Source organism: Schistosoma haematobium, chromosome 1 (genome assembly GCF_000699445.3).
Source record: "Schistosoma haematobium chromosome 1, whole genome shotgun sequence".
NCBI lineage: Eukaryota > Metazoa > Platyhelminthes > Trematoda > Strigeidida > Schistosomatidae > Schistosoma > Schistosoma haematobium.
The window spans coordinates 53,667,288-53,694,249 of NC_067196.1; the positions used below are offsets into that span (position 1 = coordinate 53,667,288).

General features: G+C 35.0%; 1 protein-coding gene across 2 annotated transcripts; it reads right to left on the reverse strand.

The window, feature by feature from the left end:
- Nucleotides 1-73: 73 nt before the first annotated feature.
- SNAPC4_1 (Myblike DNAbinding domain-containing protein) lies at nucleotides 74-26,345 on the reverse strand. 2 transcript variants are annotated; one of them, XM_051209064.1, is made up of 16 exons: nucleotides 26,150-26,345; nucleotides 24,769-24,852; nucleotides 24,647-24,734; nucleotides 21,275-21,732; nucleotides 17,661-17,894; nucleotides 15,973-16,507; nucleotides 14,706-14,851; nucleotides 13,881-13,997; nucleotides 11,414-11,752; nucleotides 10,597-10,878; nucleotides 9,020-9,622; nucleotides 7,616-8,004; nucleotides 6,255-6,310; nucleotides 2,628-2,817; nucleotides 1,285-1,425; nucleotides 74-400 (listed from the first exon to the last, which is right to left on the reverse strand). In XM_051209064.1, the coding sequence occupies exons 1-16, from the start codon at nucleotides 26,282-26,284 to the stop codon at nucleotides 199-201; spliced, it is 3,999 nt and encodes a 1,332-aa protein (XP_051074484.1). In that variant the 5' UTR covers nucleotides 26,285-26,345; the 3' UTR covers nucleotides 74-198. The 2 variants fall into 2 exon arrangements, with proteins under 2 accessions (XP_051074484.1, XP_051074485.1); XM_051209065.1 differs by having other exon boundaries at nucleotides 110-400; nucleotides 24,647-24,852.
- Nucleotides 26,346-26,962: the final 617 nt, after the last annotated feature.

The window sequence follows — 26,962 nt, forward strand, 5'->3', positions numbered from 1 at the left end:
AAGGAAATCGGAGAGCAATCGACATGATAATAGAATTAGAGGAATCTTGTAACAAATCTATCATTTACAAAGCAGCACTAATCTATTTTACTATTAGGAAGAAGACTGATTCGATTATAATGTGTATATGTATCATTAAAAGATAAAATAATAAAGTAATAGAATCTTGTATAATCAAAAACATGAAAATTTGAAATTCTATTTTCTAAGATTTAAAAATGAATCAGGTTTGAAGCCACATGAATACAATATCCTTATCTCGTTAGGTAAAGTGACCTGCAGTAATTCACCATCTTCACTTGTTATTGTAAATGTCATGGTACCATTTATTCGCTTAGCCCAATCAACTCTTGACCCGACAAAATTAAGTAACGCGTTGTAATTATGATTTCTTTTTAACCTGGAAAAAAAAAAGCAGGAAACGTTTAGAAATTATGTACTTATGATAATTTTCAACATTGAACGGTTGGTTTTTCTCGATGACTCAAGTTCGTTTCGTAAACTGAATATATTGGATTGTCTAGTTAAACAAAGTATAGCCCGGCTTTTTTCAGAGGAGTGATAATAAGAAAGTAAAGTGTCCATATATATTCATTGACAAAAAACACAATTTCTGATTAAAAAGTATTTTGTTTTTGATATCACGAACCAACATAAGTGGGACACCCACTGAAAACTGAGAAGCACTAAATATTTCGTTTTAGCATCGAATGACTTAACAGTGCAGATTCACGAACCTACCAGGGAGCGAATTCTGGAGTTTGGTCTCACGGCGAACACGTCGGCTGATATTTGACGTTATGCCGATAGAAGTGTATATTCAAGACATCAACATATTTTGGCAGGTATTAGTATTCAGAATGTAGTTGAATGGAAAGATATGTGCTAATCTTTGTTCACTTAATCCTTGGGAGAATTCAGATTTCATAAAGAGGTGGTTGAAAATCAAGTTCCACATGCTGATAATAGTAAACCAGGCAGTAGGAAATCCACATGAAATTTTAATCATAAATAAAAAGCATGCATTATTTATTTATGAGTTCGTTTCGGAACTAAAACAATTATCCTTTATTTATGCTTAGTCGACGCTAAAAATAAGGACTTCGCATTTCAAAGCAGTTTAGTACTATCTGTAATCTTCTCTCTTGTATAAAGCTACCATATGGAACTGTTGTAAAACAACTCAAATATTAAGAAATAATCGAGCAAATTAAAAGAACGGCAAGAATGTACACACAATCATCGCATCTAAGAGTTTCTCATTGACTGCTTAGTTTTACCTACCTTTTATTTGGTATGTTCATGAAATAATCCTGTTTTCGTCGTTTTCGTTTAGGTCTGTTGACAGGAGCAATAGTGTCATCCTCCTGAATTTCTGCGATTTCTTCATCATTTTCCTGGGGATACTTAGCGACTGAATGTTCACTAGAAGAAAAAACATTACGTAATAATAGAAAAATAAGACAACTCACAGACTTGTTTTGAAGTCATAGATTCGGATAATTATATGTTCTGCATTATTGCAACTCTTTGAGAACTTTAAAAATTACCGACATCAAATTCTCTTTCAATTAAAAACTAATAAAGTGACTTAAAGTTTACATAGTACTCATTAGGGTGACGGCACACTCGAATATTGATGTTTTTCATACATTAAAATAAAATTCTACAACTAAGAATTTTATTTCAGAATATGTTGTCCTACAGCCGTTTATAAAGAATATCTTTGCTTTACATGACTAACGATTTTTCGAATAGTGACGTGTTCAAATTATTATGAGTCCATAACTTTGGTCACCTAGAAATGCATATTAAATTTGCAACTTCACTTTTAATGTTTAATGCTTTGAAATACTGAAGTATAGTACGTATAATTATATTCTTAACTTTGCAGACATGTTCTCCAGTCGTGTAAAAAATAGTTTCACTGTTGCAGATTTTTTTCTTGATAAATGTTACACCTCGTCACTGTAGTTTTCTTACACGAAGAGATATTACTGTAACTACGATAGGATTTCGTAGTTGGCCAGAGATCAATAAGATGTGAATGGGATGCATAATTCGCATATCTTCAGTCAAAACATATCATTCAGAAAACCTACTACACAAATCTAAGTTTTGGATCACTTCTAGAATATATAGAGTTAGTAGATAAAAAACTTGCGGCAAGCAACAATAAATGGGTGGATTCAAAATGTAGTTTCTTGTGAGGAGTGAACTGCATTATACAGTGTGTGCTGAGAGTTTGACGATATAGAAGAAAATATTTGCGCTTTAAACTGACTGCATGTTGATCACTTACTCGTACCTTTTCCAAATAGTCTGAGGAAATATAAACTTAGAATGGTATAGACTAGGCAATAAGGTGGGATAAGTTGTGCAATAAAGTTTATACTTCCTTGATACAGTTTTCAGATCTGTTACACATCAGTGATGTTTAAAAATATGGATTAGCAACAAGTGATCACGTTAAATCTCACAACGCGCGAAATCACCTACTTCATAGTCACTATTTTCAAAGAGATATGACCGACCGAATGTTTGATATATATATATATATATATATATATATATATCACAAGAGAATAGACATCATAAAAAATCATAATAAGTCGATATATGCTTACTAGGCTTCTTGCCAATGACGCTTAGCATCTTCCATAAATGATTTGGCTGGTATGCTTGCCAGAAGTGCAGGCCACAAAAGAAGAGCTAATGATCTGTTAATAAAATCTGTATATTTTGAAGACAAAAGTGTACGTGCCACGTTGAAAATTGGACGACCAAACATAGTAGACGATTTAAATTCGTTTAGTTCTATTTATTGAAAAACAATAAAAGACATTGGGATAAATACTCCGATATGTTGATACTTTGGACTATTTTTTTAATTTTCCTTGCTTGCTCAATTACATCATGAGTGCTACTCTCCAAAACCGGTCATGTTAAATGACTTGCATTGTTTTGAACGTAGCGCTTAGTCTGGTTTCGTTTATCCCCGATATTCTCGTCAAACTTACTCGTTTACTTATTATTAGTCACGTATCAGCACGCAAAACTCCGGCTGGAGTCCCTCCGGGGGCTACTGCCGGTCCCCAGCCTGGATAAAGGAGGACGGTTGGGCATGGGGTTAGTGTCTCCATCCCGTAGAAAACTAACTCGCTAAAAAAACGCTGACCAGAAAAAATTATTCAAACCTTTTAAACTCTGCCCTGGGAGTCAGAAGGTCTTCATTTAGAAGAACTATGACGCCTCATGATGAAAGCCGAATTCCTTCGGAAGTTACGAGGCCGATGCCCCTTCTGACAACCAGAGCAACCATTAATTTAGGCATATGGAATGTTCGTACAATGTGGGACACCGGGAGAGCCTTCCAAATTGCTGCAGAAATGAGAAGATACAACCTAGAGGTGCTTGGGATCAGTGAAACACATTGGACAACAACGAGAGCTCCTGTTATACTCCGGCCATGAAGAAGAAAATGCCACACATACACAAGGAGCTGCATTGATGCTGCCAAACAAGCACAAAATGCACTTATAGGATGGGAATCTCATGGACCAAGGATCATCACCGTTCTGATGGGATATTTCAATGCCAAGGTTGGAACGGACAACACTGGATATGAAGACATCATGGGACGACACGGACTGGAAGAAAGGAAGGAAAATGGTGAGAGATTTGCAAACCTATGTGCCTTCAATAAACTGATCATAGGCGGCACCATATTCCCACATAAACGCATAAACAAAATCACATGGACTTCACCGGATCACACAACACAAAACCAAATCGACCATATCTGCATCAACAAAAAGTTCAGGAGGACGATGGAAGACGTGAGAACCAAGAGAGGAGTTGATATAGCATCAGACCATCACTTACTGATCACCAAGATGAAATTGAAACTCAAGAAGCACTGCACAACGGGGAGGACAACATCACAAAAGTTCAATACGGCCTTTCTTCAGGATACTAACAAATTCAAGATAGTCCTCAGCAATAAGTTCCAGGCCTTTCATGATCTACTCAATGGAGAATGAACTACTACGGAGAGCAACTGGAAAGGGACAAAAGAAGCAATCACTTCAACATGTCATGAGGTTCTGGGCCACAAAAACCACTATCACAAGGAATGGGTCACCATTGATACACTGGATAAGATTCAAGAGAGGAGGAACAAGAAGGCAGCAATCAATACCAGCCGAACAAGAGCATCAAAGGCAAGGCACAAGCTGAATACATAGAAGTAAACAAGCAAGTGAATAGAAGCATTATAACTGACAAACGTAAATATGTGGAAGATTTAGCAATGACGGCGGAAAAGGCTGCAAGAGAAGGAAACATGAGACAACTGTATGACATAACAAAGAAACTCTCTGGATATCGCCGCAAACCAGAACGACCAGTGAAAAGCAAGGAAAGCGAGGTAATCACCAACATTGAAGAATAGCGAAACAGGTGGGAAGAACTCTTGAATCGAACAGCCCCATTGAACCCACCCAATATCGAAGCAGCAACCACGGACCTCCTAATCGATGTTGGCCCACCAACAATTTAAGATATAAGCATGACCACCAGGCAAATCAAGAGTGGCAAAGCAGCAGGACCAGACAACATTCCAGCAGAGGCACTGAAAGCAGACGTAGCAGTAACTGCAAAGGTACTCTATATTCTCTTCAATACGATTTGGGATGAGGAACATGTACCAACAGACTGGAAAAAATGACTTCTGGTCAATATACCAAAGAATGGCGATCTCAGCAAGTGTGATAACTACAGGGGCATCACTCTTCACTCAATACCGGGAGAAGTCTACAACAGGGTATTGTTAAACAGGATGAAGAACTGCGTAGACGCCCAACTTCGTGACCAACAGGCAGGATTCCGTAAGGATAGATCGTGTACAGACCAAATCGCAACGGATCATTGTGAAACAATCAATTGAATGGAATTCATCACTCTACATCAACTTCATTGACTACGAGAAAGCATTTGATAGCGTGGACAGAACAGCACTATGGAAGCTTCTTCGATACTACGGCGTGCCTCAGAAGATAGTCAATATCATACGGAACTCCTATGATGGATTAAACTGCAAAATTGTGCATAGAGGACAATTGACAGACTCGTTCGAGGTAAAGACCGGTGTCAGGCAAGGTTGCTTACTCTCACCCTTTTCTTTCTCCTGGTGATCGACTGGATCATGAAGACGTCAACATCTGAAGGGAAACGCGGGATACAATGGACATCTAGGATGCATTTGGACGATCTAGACTTCGCAGATGATCTGGACCTCCTATCACAATCGCAGCAACAAATGCAGGAGAAAACGACCAGTGTAGCACCAGCCTCAGCAGCAGTAGGTCTTAATATGCACAAAGGGGAAAGCAAGATTCTCTGATACAACGCAGCATGCACTAATCCAATCACAATTGACGGAGAAGATTTGGAAGATGTAAAAGCCTTTACATATCTGGGCAGCATCATTGATGAACACGGCAGCATATTTACAACTGAACAACATCTGGAACTCAAAGCAACTGTCAACCAACACCAAGGTCAGGATTTTCAATACAAATGTCAAGACAGTTCTACTGTATGGGGCGGAAACCTGGAGAACTACGAAAGCCATCATCCAGAAGATACAGGTGTTTATTAACAGTTGCCTACGCAAAATACTTCGGATCCGTTGGCCGGACACTATTAGCAACAACCTACTGTGGGAAAGAACAAACCAGATCCCAGTGGAGGAAGAAATCAGGAAGAAGCGCTGGAAGTGGATAGGACACACATTGAGGAAAGCACCCAATTGCGTCACAAGACAAGCTCTCACATGGAATCCTCAAGGCCAAAGGAAAAGAGGAAGATGAAAGAACACATTACGCCGGGAAACGGAGATAGAAATGAGAAAGATGAACAAGAACTGGATGGAATTAGAAAAGAAGGCCCAGGACAGAGTGGGTTGGAGAATGTTGGTCGACAGCCTATGCTCCATTAGGAGTAACGGGCGTAAGTAAGTAATTAAGTATCAGCACGCAACATTTTTTCGATTGTGGCTTAGATGATATAACTGACATCTGTGCGCTTCATCGTTTGAGAATTGCAAAGTTTTAGTGTTTATTTTTTTTTATAATAGTACTGTTATACTTTGTCTTCTCAATTCAGGATTTTTACATGTCATTCGAGTAGATTTCTTGTACAGATTATGTAAATATTATATAAGCAAAAATTTACAAAGAATCAAGTCTTACTTTTCTCAAACTCTTCATCTGTAATAGTTTGGCCCGGATATGCACAAAACAGACGCCTGTAGTTTCACAAAATTAAAACGATTATGAAATTAAACATATTATTTGAATAACTGAATTGTAAAATATGTCGATAAAGAAAATAGAAAGGTGGGAATGTAATTTTACCATTATACTATATACGTTCCTTTTTAATAATTTAATTCTGTTAACGTTAGATTGTATTCATTTTATTTTTGACGATATAAAAGATTACGTTCGATTAACAATCGATCTCTAAACTAACAATGAACAGATCCTCTTTAGGTCAGAAATGTTAACTTTATAGTTGATGTAATCACGATTACAAAAACGCTTTTCTGTGTGCACACAATATTACTAATTAATCTTAAGCCTTGTAATTAACATTATAATTGTTACATTCATTCCTCTTGTATTTTTAGAATTCATGGTATTACAAGTATATTTATGATATAATATTGGTCTATCATTGAGCATTAGCTGATGTCAATGTTTGTTTAGTCCTTTATTCCTCAATTGTGCTTAATAAATTCCGATATACAAAGGATTTATTCATAATTTTTTTTCATTCATATCATCTAGAGTTATTAGGTTAAAATGATTATTTGAAATATTTCCTCACTCTAGTATACAATAAAGTTTAGAAATTTATTTTAGCTAACTACTAAATAAGATGTTGTCGGGGTGATCTAGAAAATTGCTTGCAAAAGACAAGCAAGCATCGGGAATCACTAAGACGTGTTTCATCCAATCAGCGTTCACTTGAAGTCTTAGCCAAAAATATCAAGGAAGCGAAACGTCACATGCAGAGGCTCTGATTGGTTGGCTGCTACACTGCCACTATGTTTAGTAGCATTCCTGAATCTTCTAGCAACTCAAGGACCTTTAAAATATTATAAAAACCCTGTATTTTCTGTATTAGAATGAACCTTGGAGTAAACTACTTCTCGCGTACTTTGGGTCTTCTCTCTCGTGTTCAGGTCGCTGTCTAGTTCCAGCTTGGGGGTTACAGAATAGCTTAGGAGACGAGTATAGCGTTTGATCCGCAAGACTTATCGGATGTTTAGGGTATTATACTTTAAAAAATATATTTCGCTATCATGATTATCCATACACGAATATTTTTATTTCGGAAATAAACACTAATAGACAGATATAAAAACAATGTAAGACCTGAGAGAAGTATGTGTCGTTTGTCAAACTTCATAATAGAAGAAGTCAATTAAGTTAATGAGAAGTAATGAATCATACAAGACTATGTAAGAATGTTTTCACAAAACTTGAATAGTACATTTAGGACAAAACTGTAAAATACACAGTAATATATATATAATATAACTTACCTAAGTTCAGTAAATTGTGAAAATTTTCCTTTTTCCTTTTCTAACAATGTAGATAAATGCATTAGAAGACTTTTAAAACCTAATATAGTAGCATAATTTGGTGGTAGAATATGTACTTTTTTAGGTTGTATCAACTGCGAGTCAACTGTATCTGACGATGTTGTACATGAAATTGACTGATCAACAGTACATTCTTTTACAACATCTATTTTTTTAGATGATTCTGTCTTATCTGTACACAAATGTAATCCATTCTGTAAACATGATCGTGCAATTTCCAAACAACGTTTATTTATTAATTCAGGCTGATGGAATAAACGAATGCCTATATTCGATGGTAAATCACGCATAATAGGTGGAATGAATCGGTCTTGATTAACAGCATTTGGCTATTCAGAACGAGACAATAAATGAGAGAAATTTCCAAAACAATAAAACGAAATCAATGAAACTACAATGTAATTTAATATTCATCATATTTGATTAATGTAGCTACTCATGATTCGGTAGAAAGAAAAGTAACACAGAATCCAACAAATATCCATGACACTAAAAAAAGGCTTTATTATTTGGTGAAATTGAGAAATAAGTAACTAAAAAACCTTATAGGTTTATTAGATGTTTCTGAAAACAACTTGCGATGACCCTCGATAGAAGATGTATAGACAATTATCCTAAGTAAGAATAGATTGAGAAGTTATAATCATTCGATTATACACCATTTAAATTTCTTTTCACTTAGCTTTTTTAAAGTGACATTAAATACCAAATTCAACTGAAACAATTTAGACAGTTAATTGACTCCAGAAAGTTTCTAAAATAACTTATACCAAAGTTGTTGATATTTATCAACAGGTTGTTCGTCTTAAATAAAAAAATAGATGTTCCTTAATGACATTATTATAGTATAACTCATTCCCTTTGTTAGAAACATTACCACTGATTGGCTTGCTGCTTACAGTGTCAAATGAAGCAAACTATATTACAGACTCAACCAACAAAATCCTGTCACTCTTTTAGCACTTGACATTAGTCAGGAACCAATAACTGATTAGGGTCTCTCGGTCTTCTGATAGTTATCTAATCTATCATTTACACAAAGCTAAGAATAAACACTTGGTTTAAAAAATATATATATATTGGTGTAAACAGATGGAAAAATTGTCTGCATTGGTAGAAACAGATCATATGAAGGTGACAATTATTCAGAATAAATTCCAATTCAATGTTTTTCAGACGTATTATGATGGGGACGTTTTTAGTCGTTGAAGATGACACAACTAACCAAAGTCAGTCAGTGATTTCGAACCACAAAATTTGACAATGCCCGCAACTACGGACACCAAAAATAATTATGACTTACTAAAACTATGTGGTAACACATAAAATGATAATGACACTTACCTCTGTAGCCTTCATTCTTCGAGACCAAATATTTGTTGATAAAACATAGGCATTTGAAGAATTGTATTTTTTCCTTTCGAAAGCTTTCAAAATACTATGAATTTGTACTAACAACTTTCGTTTACTCTCCGTTAACTCGACTGTATTTTTATCAGTAGTTGCATTACAAGAATTAGAAGTAGAAGCAATTACATTAGTAGTGGCACTAACATCAGTTGTCGTTGTTTTTACAGTGTCAGTGGTGGTAGCGCTACTGCTAGCAGTTGTGGCCTCAGCAGTCGTCATTGTCTCGTCAGTACATAATATCACTGAGGAACTAGCTGCAAATGTAGATGTCAAACTGCTTAGATTGTCTTTAAATAATGAATTATCTTCAGTTATTGATATTTGCCTTTCATTATGACAAGATTCCAAGTCATTTTGATTTTTTTTGGAATGTTTCTCAAATATCTTTTTCCTTAAAGTTCTTTTACAACGTCCTCTTTTTCGAATACGTAAACTAGTATAAGCTACTTTATAACCCTTTTGCTGTTGACAAACAGTTTGAGTGAATGATTTATGACTGAAACGCAACACCATTTGACGAGCAATGAAAGGAGCAGCCTTTAAATTTAAGAAATATAAAATAATATATATTTGTAAATAAACTACCGAATAAAAATTTCTACACCGAAATTTCAGCCGGCAGCAAACTAAGAATTTAATCAGGCGATATAGATGGGTAAAAACGAGAAATTGGATGAATACAGTCAGCCGCATAATTTGAACTCCACAATACTTCAACTATTTCAGTTTGAACAAATAAGTAGTACCACTAATCTTCATATAGTATCATGTAAAGCGCTGAACGTTTAAACAACTAATTGATTGATTGGTGAGTTGTACCAAAAATCTGGAAGAAAGTTCATATACGTGTATCTATTTGACTTTGAAAAACGTATATTGCTCAGTTTTAAGTTGTTTTCCAAGTTTATTATGTATATAAATCAGATCTGTATTAGTTGCTATAATCTATGTTGTGATGTTAATGATACATCGTACAAAGCTTAAACTATATGATGAATAACAGTTTAAACAAATAGACTGTATAGTGGTCATATAATTCAATTTTATCATGATAAATCAACACATCGAAAACTCCCTACTTGATTCGATAATTGTCTATTCTGATGATACAAACTTTAGATGAATATAAACCAAAATTTCCAACAAACAAGTGATCAGATTACGTATTCATAAGTATTATCAAAACTGTTATGACACTATAAATACAGAAATTTGGCAAATCAATAAGTGATTATAATCTAAATGGTTCATTTCTGAAACCCGTTGATAGATAATACGTACACTTGCAGACATTTAATTATTTAAATGCTTGGGTTTTATGTGTATAGAATACTATGCCACAAAAATACTATTTTTAAATTTTATAGGCTACTAAATCAAATTTGAAAGAATTTGGTTAAATTTGCTTTATAGCATCATTGCGATTGTAGCCATCAAAATAATTAAAATAAAATAGTAAATTTTAAATGTTCATAGAATCCATCCATCAAAGTAACAATTATTACACTTACAGTTCTTAACATTGATATTTTATTTATTTGTTGCAAAGATGATTTCACTTTTGGATCACACATTACTTGATCAAGTGTCATCCAAAATAAATGTTCTTTACGTAATAATAATGAAGCTCGATTCCCTTTACGACGATGAGTTATATGTATTGAATTATGACCAGCAGTTAAATTACGATGATGCATGAATACGGATGATGATTGATGCGCTGAATTCGATACACGAGCTCCAGCCATTGTAGCAAGGTATCTGCGTACAGGACCAACGATAACATGTTTTATCTATACATAAAGAAAATGTATTATTACTAAAAATATAAAGAAATTGATAGCCATTAAATTAAGCACACAGTAGAAGCGGAATTGGGGGAAGCTGTTTTTTTTCTAAGTGAAGCGCACTGAGACTTTTATAGATTATTTCAAAACAAGGATGGTTATTGTACCTAATTAGTTCAATCATCTATACAATGGATCTTATAGATATTTTTATATAATCAAATGTATCATACAGATACGATTAGGAGTTAATAAAATTTTATTCAGTACGGTATATACATTATAAAAAAACTGTTTACCGTTTAAACACACATGAATGTTATCACAGTTTAATTTTGCGTTTAGAAATTGGGGATTAGGTTGATGAATTCTGCGATTAGAACACCTTTTATGAGTCTGTTTCGTGTTTTAAAATAGTATGGCTTGTATAGCTATTAGAGTAACCGGGAAATGATTGGTGATAACTCAATGAACACTCCAATTATCAGTTTAGACAGATGTGAGTTATTATTATTATTAAAGACAAGGTTAGCCAAATTACCTGAGTCTGGTGTATAATCCATTTAGATTCTGAAAATGTAAGTTGTTTGAATGATGTATTTTGTTCTGAAATTTCAGGAGTTAAGTTTATTCGTGTTTCATTAACTTCATTGCATAGTCCTTGTTTATCAGAATTATTCAATTGATTTGAATGTGAAGCAATAGTTGTCTCATTAGTATTATTATTCGTTGGAGTATGTTGTTGAATTAAGATACCAGAAACTAAATCATCTAAAAACTGCATAAAATCTATATCAATATGATTAGGCTTCCAATCTTTATGAGACCAGGTGTAGCTAGATGACTTGACAGGGTCTTTGGATAGTTTCCACGTTGTTATCTACGATTGATTATTTCAAATGGAATAATAAAAACGATATAGACAGTCACTAAACTAATTAATGTTTAATGAGCATGAAAAATGGTATAATAATAAGTGGAAATTTTCAAAAAAGTAGGTAAAGAGTAGGACAATAATTGCTATATTCTTAATAAGTTTTACTAAAAGGACTTAACATATTAAGTGGTGAAGTTAAATTCAACAATCACGGAAGACTGAAAACGTTCGGTTCAAATAACTAGGCAGCCACATCCGAAATTGAATTTCAATTAATACATAAGAGAATAAGAACTTTAGTAATTAGAATGGATTTATTTAGTAAAGATAGTTTAACTAAAAGTGTTAGGATGATAAACATACACAAGAATCTTACTAAATAAATTCTTATTATTAATCAACCGGTACATTTAATGACCAATGTGAATAATTTTGATACAATCGGGAGTATGATTTTGTCTTCAGACGTGAAAATGGTTGCCTTCTGTCTTATTATTCATGAACTGATCTGAATAATGTAATAATAACTCAAGCAACGAATGTCTCAGCAAATATAGAGCTTTATTAGTTTATGACAACGAAACCACAGCGCCACCACCTTAAGGTGACAGGTACAGTTTTATGATATCAGAAAACAATGGACTGAAATGAAGTGTGTCAATGAGATAAAAATGCTTATGAAAGCTGCAGATATATGGAGAGCCTATTATCTATTTACAACTGCCTTGTATTCAACAAACTGGGAAAATTGTAATACACTACCACAAAATTAGTTTTTTTCGTGTCTTTTGGATTCCCAGTTAAATAAATAACGACCTTCGTCTCAAGTTCTTATGAAATATTAGGTTGTTCACATAATACGTCCATAATATTCGTCTTTTACGAGTGATCAGTGACAGTACTATAGGAAAGAAAGTACAGTAATTTATTAAGTTACCTTAAACTCAGAATAATACACCTTAATATGCATGTGTACGTTCGTGTATTAAATTTTGTGCTATAATTATTACTGCATGCCTTCATTTTTGTAAATGGATCCAATGTTAGGATCCGTGATTCATTCAATGACCGAGTCTAGAAATTTTGGCGTTAACATCAGAAACTAGAGGTAGCGCTCGGTCAGCACCAACGTAGAACTTCGTACGTACTTACATCAGTTCAAATTGCCATACCACATTAACATAGAGATATAATTGTCGATTGAAATACCATAGTGGTAGAGGTAATAAAAGTATAAACAGTAATCAGAAACATTAGGGTTTGAAGATGTTATTTAAAAAGTATAATCCAGTGAAACTACTTCATTCCCTATCATTAGTTCAGGTGTCGATTCAACCCAATGCTAAAGCAACATTTTGCATTGTTGCTTACGGTGGTTAGAAGACTCTGCGTTTTGTCAGCGTCTTCACCAAATAGAACCATGTCGTCGGCATATTTTAAGTCAACAAGTGAATCACCTGGTAAAAGTTCAACTCCTGAAATTTAGATGAGGAAAGTGTTATCTCTAAAAGCACGTCAACGACATTGTTAAACAAGAATGGAGAGAGTGGACTGCCCTGACGAACACTACTTGAGGTAATCAATTCTGATGACAGTTCGTCATAAGCTCTCATTCGGCCAATAGTGTTCGAGTAGAGAGCCTTCATAAGGTTAATGTACTACTGTCGTAACCCTCTACAGTCAGCAGTACGACTTCGCCCTCAGACCTTGAGTTGCTGCTTTTAGTCTTACCGTTCTCCAATTGACCTGCCTGCCATGGTAGAACCTACAGGAACATATGTTCCAGCCAGTATAGTTCGTTGGGTCATCACAATAGGTAAACCCGACCATCACGTCAAAGCAGCAGCTACGGTCGGGACAGGTAGCGCTGAACCATGAATTTCCAATCCATAGATGGAAATTTACCAAACCAAGTGTTATTTATTCACTACAGAACTTACATATCCCCCTTCATTAACCCATGAGACTTTGGGTTGACATGACTTTGCCTATGGCAACTCGAACTGATATACGTGCATATGAGGTTCTACGTTGTTGCTGACTGACTACAATCAAAAAAGCCTTAAACTTGACAGGACTTTATTCAGTCATTAATATAATGATGAATGGCTGACAAAATTGGATAACTTACTATTCTGTAAGCTTCTGTTTCAGGATCAGGGACACCAGCATTTTTTAACTGAGCTACAAATTGTGTAGCAAAAGGTGAATACAATAAAATATTCTGTTCCAACGGTGATAAAGGATTCTGAAAATATATATATATATATTTTTAAAATTCCATTAATTTAAAGTGAACTCTTAAATTTAAAAAAAAAACATCTAATAATTTCGTACATTTTGAAACAATAATTTCAAATAAACTGTGATATGTTAAATATTTACCAAACTTTTAAACATAAGATGTAAATATACCAACTCTGTGGAATGCTAATAGAAAGGTGAGTGAACATTCAGATTTGAGAATTCATAACTAATTAATAACTCAAAATAAAATCAATTTACACCAGTTTTACGGAAGAATTTGCGGTCGTTAGATGAAGTGTCATAAAGATTTATTTAAAAATTCCTACAGACTATTCACTGAATCCTTTAGGTTAATAATATGAAGCACTTTCAACTCCTAAAACCGAATCAGTTGAATTATTTGAGAAAAGATTTTTTATAGCAGTTTAAATATGAAGCAATTCTTATTAACTGAAAAATCTTAAAACATCTAATTAGATACGCCACTCTGCATTCTGCTCACATCAGTTAATATCAAGATCTAACAATTTACTACCTATATACAACGTTAGTCCTCAATATTTGTTTAGACTGTCGTTAAATTTTTTCATAATGTAAACTTAGTTGAGCATTCTCAGAGGAGACCTGATATCTGACCTCCTTTAAATATATCAAATGCCCCTAAAATTATCAAAAATATTTTCAATAAGTAAAAATGAGATACACGTACACAACTGAATGAATCTTCTAGTCTTCCAGTTATTTGTTCACGTAAATTATACCATAATATTGCCCATCTTCTCAGTGTTTTAAAACGTGATTGAAGAGAATGGGCCGAACGTCCAGGAAAATATGGAAGAAGATTAGTGAAAATCTCTATAGAAATAGTTTGGAAAAAAGTTACAGTATCGATAATATTTATTTTGATGAAAAAAAATGGAAATGAAATATGCATAGTGCAGTTTAACGTAAATCAGCAGTCCTGGCGATCTTAAAAATATATATATACTGTACAATGTATTTATTTCTACCAAGTGGTTAAAAAGCCCGAAACTTTACGGTAAGGGTAGTTAATATAGCTCAACAGTTAAATTAAACACAACAATTTGCACTCGCTTACAGCAGATTTGTTTTTTTCAAGTAGAGTGAAGATGGGGTTTCGGTTATTTACTTGTTATGTTAGTGCGATTCAAATTGTGTGACTGTTATTAAACAGTACTCCTTTTTCGTTAAATGCATTAGCACAAACAATCATACTTTAATATGTAAATCATTCAGGTATAGCTTGTAGGTTGGAAGTCATGTTATATCAACTTTGTTTCCATACCTGTATGTGAAGATTTTCAAAGGTGATTGGGTTGGAAAATATAGTGCGGCTTACACCTCTTACTTTCATTCCTAATTCGAAAAACTTTCGTATCACATTATACCACTTAATAATATTCAGTATTTAGTTTAATTTTTAAATATTTGGGGCATAAAGTTCCATAATCTGTTGCTGTGCAGCATTTTAAGTGTTTACACATTTGTAATATTCAGTTTATCTATTACTGTAATTGTAACTTCTTAACATATGTAACAGTTACTTACAAGTTCGTGCATTCATTGAATCTTTATTTAATTATAATACTTTACAATATTTTTTAACTTTAGTTGCCGTTTCAATTGTTGACGGACACTGAGTTCTCAAACACGGCTGGTAGCTACTGAACGTTTTCAAAATTAAGTATTTATAATTATTTCAGGACGCGTTTTTCCTTACTTGTGTTAACGTGTTTAACACCACAGACACCTAAATAATTGAGGTTTTCAAAATTTTTCTGATAATAGTACCGTACACCAGAAAATCCCTTTGTTCTGATTTTGCAACTGTACGAGTCATTCAATCGAAGCGGAAGCCATTATGATCCCACAAACACGAATTAGTTATGGAAGAGAGTAAAAACTACAGAAACATAATTGAATGTAGCATGAGTGAGAGATTAAACAACACTTACGTAGACTCGGACCTGTTCTCCAGCATCCCATGGAAGCATATGGTCCATAACTAAGAACTAAATGATATAAATTATGGTCTTCATAACATGTCCAAGGTTGAAATTGTTCACACAATTCTAAGTATCTTTTTCGACAGGAGGATGCACTTCGACCTGGCAAAGCAGTAGTGACTAATGCCCAAGAACCTATCCCTATACCTCCGCCATGACCAACACGTCCACCAGCAATACCATACCGTTGAACCGCCATTAAAAGTTGTAAATCTTCAGCAAGAGAAAATGGACGGTATACAGTAGATACTTGAGGGTTGATACTTTGACTGATGTTTGGATCTAAAACGCTCTGTACTTTTGGATTGACATTTTTAAATGCTGAACAAATAATTGGTGCACGAGAACGACATTCACAAGCTGATCGAGTCGAATGGTGGGCAGACACAATATCCCAATCCATTAAACCGGGCGAATAGAATTGTAGTAATTTTTTTAAAATATCGACTAACGCAGTATCCTCCGAAGTGGACCATTTACGATACTTGAGAAACAATCAACCAATTACCACGAATTTCAGTAATTGTAAAAGAAAAAGTAAATAAGTAAGATCCATACCTTTCAAGTGATACTTTTGAACGAAAGCAGCTCACTGACTTCTTTGTTTAATGTGTGCCAATATCATGGTACTATACACAGATTGTCTTTCACAAAGTAAAAATTCTTATGTTAAAAATTTATGCGATTTTAATTCGAAATTGTGCTAATCTCATAACAAATAATTTATGCTTATCTTTAGGTTCTATGTAAGAGATGGCTTTTAACATTTATTGAGCTCGCAATGTAGAATGAAAAATCTTTGAAATGACAAAACATATTCATTCGCACTAATTTACTCGATCATTTCACCCTTAAGTGTTTGCTACTCAGAGTTGATCTATTTTAATGTAAAATTTTAACTTAATCCATTTTCATAATTATGTTAATCGTTTTCTTAATTGCAACGCTAAAGTAGTACAGGTTGCAGACACCTGATGAGAAAACCTAGCGAAATAAAATGGATTCGTTATTCTTTATTCTCATATACTTCGAAAAAAGAATCTAGTAAGACAAAAATCCTCAAAATCGGTCTTTGTTCAACGATTTTATGAAATAAACTTGAGTTATACAACTACAAAAAAGAAACAAAATCAATTTACTTGCTTTTTAAATGTAGATTATCATTGGCTATAGCTATCTAACGAAGCTTATTGCTCAGAATGAGTGTGTATATGATAACTTTACTGTAACAGATTCTCACTACTAAGGACTTATTTTTAATTCATATAGTGAGTGACAAAGATCAGCAAACTGTAATGAACGAGAACACAGGTGGAGACAACCGATTGTATTCAAATACGAAATTGCAGAATCTCTTAGTAAAATACTAGGACCATGTACATCGACATATGTAACATACACCACTACTTAGTGAAAGATAAGTGGAAAAAGACATTTCGAAAAAAAATAATTAAATCAATTACTCTTATACAACTTAAGTGATGGAGCAGGAGAAAAGATTTGAATACGACACAATCGATTAATGAAAGGTAGAAATCACTGGAAAGCTACTTCTTCAGATTATTTCATTTAGTATTCTACAAAATGTTTTGGTTAATTTACTATGAATTATATATATAATGAAAACGAGCAATTACCATGTGAAAATTTGGATTCAAAACAGTTTGCCAACGTTGAAGGCATATGAAAGCAGTACGATTGGTGTTTAAAACTTTGGATATTTCCTCCCAACGACCATATTCACCAATTTCTTCCACTAATTCTGTTAATCGTTTGTCTTCTTCAGCTGACCATTTAGAACGATTAACATTGGGTTGTAAACGATGAATCCATGTTAATCGAGCATTGACATCATCTATACGAGTTTTACTCTAGAAAAAGCAAACGTAATTCAACAAACTTAACAAGACGAAGTTTCTCTGAGCAAAGAGTTCGAAAAAGCAATCACAAAAAAACTGAAACAGTCACTCTAACAGAGAATGGCTTATTGCTAAGCCCCATCATTATCCTTTATACACACAGTTAAGCAAACCCCTTCAACTTGTACTAATTTCCAAAAGCATTACATACTTACATTGTCATTCGTCATCGACTGCAATGTTGTAGATCAAATGCCTAATTATAATAAGTTTTAGGAAACTAAAGAATAGTTGTATTTAGAAACTTTGAGTAGAATACTCAGATGTGATTTATATTCATGAATAAGGTAATCGGATACTGGTAAGCGAAAGAAATATGTAGCCATGTATAGATTTCACTTGGCTTTGAGCTAGGCTTTTTATACCAGGTCTAATGATACAAATTGGCTAAGAAAGAAAATACATGAGGCGAAATTCAGACTTGCGACTCAGTAGTTTGAAGACAAAAAGGGTGATGAATAAGTAACCCAACGTTTCATCCAAACGCAAAAAAGACAGAAGACAAAAACGTATGTGGGATGAGATTGAGATTTTAAATTATATGGTTGATCCATTAAAATACAGACCTAGGAGCTGTGAATTTAGTTTCCCATAAAAATATATCTCCTAATTCTTTATTCATTGTTGTTATTTTATCCATTGTTATTTCGCGGAATGTGCAATTTATGGTTAGTGCAGTTGTATGTGATCTGCTTCATACATCAATAATTGTGGTTGTTGATCAGAAAACTTTACACAGAATGAGGTGCTAAAAGTGTAATTCAAAGTCTAATCGAACGATGAATGTATCACCAAACAACGTGTATTAAGAAAACATCGCCAGGAAGAGAGGGTATCTGTGCTAATGATCAATCTTATGCATTCAGACAACTAAAAAGATTTACTAGTATAGGGGTTGTGGAGATTATTAAGTTTTTGATTGAGATCATGAACCGAATGATGTTAGACCATCACAATTGAAAACCTGGAAGCACTGGACGGCCGTTTCGTCCTATTGTGGGACTCCTCAGCAGTGCGCATCCACGATCCCAATTGAGATCATGAACCGAATGATCTCAATTAAAAAGATTTAACAGCAATCGACTAAAAATAAATATCCAAGGATATTAATTCTTTAAAGAGATCTGTGTTGGATAATTTTACTCAAGATTCCCGAGAGCTCATTAAGATGGATGTTTCTAAGGCTTATTATTCATTACATTTAAACATTTTTATACAGTCGACTCATAATAACAAATTTGAATTTTAGACAAGTTATGACGATAATGCTGCTGAGTGCAGTCTACATCTTTATTGTTCTGAATGTCGAATCAACATCAAAAGCGTTAACCATGCACTATGAGATACGTAAAATAACCATCATTCAACAAAAACAGATTTACCAATTTAGGTTTAAAATAATCCTTGGTATAGTAAACGAGAGAACTATAGTATTCAACTAATAACGTTTCTATAGTTTTCATTATAAATAATAAAGCCACGAGATAATCAGGGAATCACTCAGCAATAAACAGAAACTTATTGTGATTAAAAAGTCATCTCGTCTACCCAATCAACAATTTGGATAGTGAAAATTAGAAAGTAAATTCCTACTGAAGTTAGATATTTTCTAGTCATCTTAACAAGACTCGTTTAAACTTAGCAATTTTAACAAAAAGCATGGATGATACTTCGTGATTCCCATTAAATATCAAGATGAAATATAGTAATAACTCCCATAGGTTGGCTTGTTTTATTATATACAGGTAACCCACAAAGGTTCATATTAGGACCAAAGTGATACAAATAAAATGAAGACGACAGATATGTAATGGAACCATCCTAACCGACAAAAACTTGCAAACATCTCTGGCTGAAGCAGAGATAATATTGAACAAACTTCTCGTGAAGATAAAGTGACCGTGGGTCCCTAGAAGCACTTACTCCAAATAAGTTATTGATTCACAAAGGATTGTCATTCGACGAAGCTTCAGCCGATGAAACTTTATTATACAATAGAAGATAGAAGAAAGCGTAGAGGTTAGCTACTGTATTCTGGGACAGATGAATACGAAAATATTCACCTGCCAGTTAAGTAATAGATAAACGACTGAACATACGAAAAAATGTACAGCCAGGTGGCCTAGTCCTCATTAACAATATTGAGGCACCTAGGAGACTGTAGCCTAAAGCCATTGTCGAACAAGTAAGGTACAGTCCTGATAAAAGTGTCCGAACGGAGAAATCAAGGACCACAACCGCAGAAACTATTCGATATGTGCACAACTTAAGATTACTTGAAGAAGCCAGTTATTTGACGGTGATAACCCAGGATGAACGTAGAGGGCGTTAAGGGGGAGCTTAAGATGTGATCGACAAATGAACCCACCAGTAGAAGTATCAAACGCTATGTTTATTCGCCAATTACAATCCTGTAGTTATTGTTTGACATATCATTTATGTTTCTCGCGTCCCTCTTTAAAAAACTACTGATTTGTGAATCACCAATGTTAATTAATTTTTTTATGAACCCAAATAACTTACTTATTCCGAATTCGATTACGCTAAAACTCAGTACTTGACAGTCTAAGTGCTAACTTAAAATTACTTCTCAACTCGTTATGAAGGATTTATCGGAAAATACATGATAACTTATCTAGCATACCAGTTAATCGAGATATCTGAATTCCTTAATATAACGAACAGTAGAGACCTAATTTTCACACAATACAAAATAATATACACATTTTATGGGACTTTTCCCCACAGTTATCTACTTCTTTAGTGATTTATCAAAAAAAGCCTTAGGATATCCTTCCGACCGTACTAAATTTACCACAATAATAGGTGCTACAATCAGACATATACGTAATATTAACTTTACAAACCTACTAGCCCGTAATCATAATAGTTTAACGCTATAGTTCGAAAGGTGAATTGTGCTGATACACTAGACGTATTTAAAACCTGAGGATTGATTACCACATAGTCTACCATAAACAACATAAAGTAGCTACTGATTTGGAGTAAGTTATCTTGTTGGGATAAACGGGCGTTTTAACCATGTGGGATAAGTAAAATCGGAAATATTCGAAGTCCTTGGTTAACCCACTTGAATATTACCGGTTACTCCACAATCATTCGACAGCTCAACAATTTTACCAACGTAAATATTTAATACCTCGTATGCCTAAATTACCATTTTTTGGATTCCCTGTAAAGTTTTGAAGTTATACATAGGTAGGTCTGGGTGTATTTAAAATGTATAAAACATAATATTAGTGTTTGATAACAGATGAATTTTCAACGTTTCCAAATGTATTAACGAGATTACAACAGCACGGAAAACTTACTTCTAAATTTGATATTTCAGTCCAATCAGACAGAGAAATAATGTTATCAGCTGATGAAAGTAATTCGTACCAATTCCGGACAGACTGGCTGTAAGAACTTTTATTGCTGAATTTATGACCATGATTCTTCCAGAAGATATCTTGAGAGGCATAACCACCAGAATCATTAAATGCCATATTTGCTAAGGTTGAAATCAACCATTTTGGAGGTGTCGAAGACATAAGATGAGTTTGGTATAGTTTTGATTCACAATCTTGAAGTTCAGCCAGAAGAGACTGGCTAGATTCCACAGAAGATACAGAATTTTTTAGACACGTTTTAGAACTTGGCTGCTTCTTGCATGTCTTGGAGACTTTTTTTAGCAAAAGGTCTCGTCTATCTTCTAAAATCTGAATCCGGCGATTGCGAACGCATGTAGAGACAGATTTGATCAAGGAAATTAATTCCTTCTTCAACCCTACACAAAAAAATATATGTCAGAACTCAATCATGCAAATCATTATGAAAACTGTCCAGTATAAGCACAGTGAATTAACTTCGTTACTGAGGGTTTTTATTGTCAAACATACATCAAGATCGATGAGTCGCTACCTAACGAGTTCTGTTAACCGTAAAACTGAAAATACTGCACACTGATGAGTAGAATGAATGATAAGCGACCAAAGTTATTATTATAGAAACGAAAACAACTGTTATATGTAAAGATATATCGGTCATACTATCTATCCATTAAATACGCACAACTTTATATAGCGAACTTTGAGAAATATTCGATCAACATTCACTAGTGCCACACTGTTTTGTCGGTAACAAAATGGGATTGTGAATCTTGAATTCCATCAAGTTTACTAAAGAAAACACTGGCTACATTGATAGTAGAGAAGCAGAAAATAAACGGTAAAGTACGAAGTAATAGTCGTCACATCCGATAATAACATAGGAGTGTAAATGAACACAAAATAAAAAACGCGGTTAGAACAAAAATGACTGTTAGGTTTACCAACAATTTAGTTCATCAACGCAGTTTGAAATAAAAAAGGATAAAATACATCATGCAGTTTAAAAAATTATTATTTATTTATTTGAACACATAAATATTGGTACAAGAATGCGCGACACAAAACAATGAGAATTTAAGGGGAAGGAAAAAAAGGGAGAATAATAACGAAGAGATTGATGTAAGGTGGTGTAATAATAATGATGGTAAAAATGGAGGAACGGAAAGGTACAATCAGAAGAAATCTTTCAGTTAAGGAAGACAACCACTTTTTATGAAGAAAGTAAAAGGAAGTTACAGCAGGATCGCCACTGGCTTCTATTCTGAGTCATATCTGATAACGTCTCTAGCCACTGTGTAGCACCATCTCTCAGACCCCAACCGGGGAGTCGTGAAGGACCACCAGAAGCCAGTCCTTTGCAGCTTTCTTCCATCCCACGACACCATGTCATGCACTGACCACCTCTCCGCTTCTTCCAACCAGTCCCAGAGTCGGCAAATAATGCACAACGTGGAACTCTCTGGGACGACATTCGCAGAACATCTCCAAACCACAGAAGTCGGTGTTTCAAGATGGTAACACCAATTGTATTATCGTCTCTGTGCCCGAACACACGATGCCGAACCTCTGCATTACTAGCATGGTGTTGCCACTGGATGTCAGCAATCCTTCGGAGACAACGATGATCGAACAGAGAGAGTCGTCTAACGTCCTCAACTCGGAGATATTTGTTAAATGTACTCAGCAATTTCAATTCGACAGAGGTTTGTACCATGTAATATTTAGTTCACAAAACTTATTTAAGATGAACACATGATGCAGGTTTGTCCCACTGACCCTCACATGAAAAATCATTAGAGAATTTCGTAATAACCGCCCAATAATACTTGCATATGAAGTAGATATGTTAACGTTGCCGTCCCCAAATATCCTGGTACGGCTAAGGATGGGAAGAGTTAGCTCTCCCTCTCGACATGCCCTTACATGATCACAAGTATACAGCCACTGCCAGGTAAGTCCTACTCACTGCCTTCTCGCGGCGGGGGTGTTGTTTACGAAATCGAGAGGACGAAGAGTTGGTCAGCTACAAAGTAGAACCAGGAACATATATGCATCGGTTCAAGTTGCCATACCTTATAAGCACAACAAGATGAATACCAAATTCATAGTGGTTAATTTAATGGTGGTAATATATAAAAGATTGCATATAAGGATATAGTACAGGAAGAAAGAATTATTTAGTGGAAAGAAAGATATAAAGCAATTTTAATCTCATAGTTTAAGGAAAGATAGAGATTGTATACACGGACGCCATTGCGATCGGTTCTGAGCCATGTCACCCAGACTCTCCAACCGTTGCTTACGATAGTCACACGGACCCCCACCAAGTAGTCTGCATCTACCAACATGACTCAGACTAAAAGTCAGTAACTTCAAGGACTTATGCCACTTTCTTCCAACACTAGTCAGGATTGCGCGTCGAGGTAATCGGTGTTCAGGCATGCGTAACACGTGGCTCAACCATCTCAGTTGATGAAGATTTACAACCTCATCAACTGATTTACCATCATACCCTAATACCTTGCGAATGTCCGACGCTTTAACCGGGTTGGTGGATGCCTACGGGAGTTGGAAAACCCTGATTCCCAACTGATGGTGTACATGGGCTTCAGGATCCTGGACGAACAAGTAGCGTATGAACCTATTCTTGAGCACCGGCTACCATGAAACTGCAGCACCTGACGTCGCTTCACTGCCTTATTGGTCAGACCTTAAGGTCGAGGGCTCTGGGTGTGGCCGGCTAGGAAAGCCACCTTCTTCGGTCTGGGCACCCGGGCAGTATCACAACCCACTCGCAAATCAAGTGACCTGTGTGGTGCATGTGTATTCAGTGCCCCTTTGTACCAATATAAGTGTTCAAATAAATAATAAGATATATTGACGTTGCCTACTAGAACTAGACATAAGCCAACAAATAAAGCGAATTGAAAATAAGCACATACTAAAGTGGAACGTAATTTCAAGCCAAATTACCTTTTAACGGTCTTTCATGTGTTATTTTATTAGTGAGTGTTAATAATAAAAACAGTTTATAATTAGCTATATCAGTGAATGAAACTGATACAATGATGTGGATGGAAAACTAATCATGGTTCTACTAATGACTTATAAAAAACAACCCGGCTAGGACTAGTAGATAGTGAATGCTTAGTTTCAAAAATGAAAATTTTAGTAAAATGAAAAAAATAACTGGAACAACCGAATAATTTTATAACACTGGAACAACCGGTGTTTGAAATTACAATGAACTACCTTTGTGATAAAACGAATTACAATAACAGTACAGAGAGATGTAACATGAAAAGTGCTTACACTTTTTACAAGAAGTAGCACGAACATCACTCAAATTGTGCTCTTTTCTCTGTGTCCTGAGAATCGCATCGGAGTTCGGAGGAGGTATCTTAAAAGTAAATATAGATATCCAAACTAGTTACCTCCCCATTAGACAGCCTCAGAAACGGTTTGTGCAGTATCCGATCAGGATAACTGTAAACTACGCCATCACCAGATAAGTCCTTCTGAAAAAAATAGTTACAATTATTATCAACTGGTGGTTTTCGTAACCACTTCGTATACAGCTAATCAAACCTATTCTTATTTGGTCTAAAGAATATCCATCGCAGGATTTTCTAAAGATAAGAACCTAAAGGGTTAGTATCAAAGAATCCAATTCATTAACTCTGTTCAATGTAGATTAAAAATGTTTAGATTCTAGTCTTTTTATGTCTAGTGTGGGAAACTTGAATGCGAGGTATAGCCAAACGAAGTACATGGCATCTAACTAGCAAGTTTATGGATATTCAACAATGCCCGGCGCTTTAACCGGATTCCAAACCAAAGGTGCACATGGGCTCCAGTATCCTGCGGGAACAAATGGCGTATCAACCAATAGTTGGTCCTCGGCTTCCATGGGACTGCATCTCCTCACGATGCTCCACGGCCTTGTGGGTCAGACCTTCAGGCTGAAGGCTCGGGGAGTGGCCCCCTAAGATAACCACCTGCCCCGGTTTGGGCACCCGGGCAGTATCACAGCCCTCACATATATCGAATGAGATTTGTGTGGCGCATGTGTATTTGGTGCCTCCTTGTACCAATATCTATGTGTTAAAATAAATAAATAAATTCAACAATGGAATTTTTTTACTTTTATATGGACATAAAAGGACATAATGACGTATCAGCTTCAAAACAGACTTATAGCTTCAGAAAAATCATAAACAGACCTTGGATTAGTTGGCATATTAAACCCATTATTCTCATGTAGATAATAAGGTTTTAGACAAAACTTTGAGAAAAGCTGGTATAATCACTCAGTTGCTGAAACCAGAACTGGTTCAACCAAGATTCAATCTACGACCTATAAATTTGAAGTTCTGATCACTAAACTGTAACAGAAACTTGGGGTAAAATTTTGTAAGTAATATAATGGCTGCGTACTAACACTAAATCTGATTTAACTAGGCCAAAATTACAATGAATAGATCGCTAACAAATCTAGTTTCGCTATATCTAATTACATTGATTAGGACATTATGAAGATGAGCATCAATTTATATAAAGACAATGGAAAATCATAGACGTTCGTTTTGTTGACTTTATTGATAACAGTTAGAAATCATAACCAGCAATTGCCGATGAAGGAATTACTAATGAAAACTCTAGTTTTCATTACACCATAATGTAGGCGAAAAGCCAAAACGAGCTAGTAAACCACCATCGAACACCGCACGGCAAAAGAGAACCTCGTTTTTTTTAGGAGAATAATGGAAACGTTACATAAAATTATTTAATGAAATTTGAAAAAGCCGAACTAACTAGGTAATGATTATATGTTTTGATCTCATCCTTGATTGCAGTGATAATTTCCGGGAGTATATGCTGCACTGTTTTGTTAATGACAACACAATCGACCACATCACTGCTACTACAGCTTTGTCCACAGCTTGCCATTTCTACAAATTCAGCGGAAACACTTGGTGCATATCAAGGTCAGATATTTGTAAAACTGGCCCGTAATAACTCTAATTTTCGTGACTAGATAAAACAAACAACTTCATCATTCAAGAGTGCGGACACCACTGCTACGGGTAATAGGTTCTAAGAATTCATGACTCAGTGTTAAAACCTGTGTGTTGTGAGTATTTTGTTCATTCCTGGCTTTTGTAATCACCTGATATGTCCTCTTAGCTGTTCTGGGCTGATAGGAAAATAAACAGATGATATATAATATCCGAAATTATTCATTAGTATTCTATATATCAAATTGGACCACCTCTTATTCTGCGATAGGACAGAGAAAAGAAGTCTGGCTTCTCAAGCCGCTCTTTATATAGCAAACCCTGGAGTTCTGAAACTCCACAGGTAGCTGCCAGTCACCCTTTAAACAGTGGCTTGCAACCTGAACGCAGTTTTCAAGTTTAACTCTCATCAATATTGTGTGTACTGAAGTGAACATGTGAGTATCTAGCTTGGTGAATGTTCGTCTTAAATCACATAGGGTTATAAACCCCTTGACTGCAACCTCGCGGGAGCGGGCCGTGGTCTTAAGACCATGACTCTCCGTCATTTCGAAATTCTTGTGATGCCAGACCGCGTGTATAGGCACTCCTCCTACCTTTTTTCTCCAAT

Coding starts and splice junctions, on each gene's coding strand:
- SNAPC4_1 (XM_051209064.1), bottom strand. CDS start 26,284: ATGGCAAGCTGTGGACAAAGCTGTAGTAGCAGTGATGTGGTCGATTGT. Junction 2,818..6,254: donor AGATGAAGAGTTTGAGAAAA/GTAAGACTTGAT, acceptor TTCAATAAATAG/AACTAAACGAATTTAAATCG. Junction 1,426..2,627: donor CGTCATTGGCAAGAAGCCTA/GTAAGCATATAT, acceptor TTTTTCTTCTAG/TGAACATTCAGTCGCTAAGT.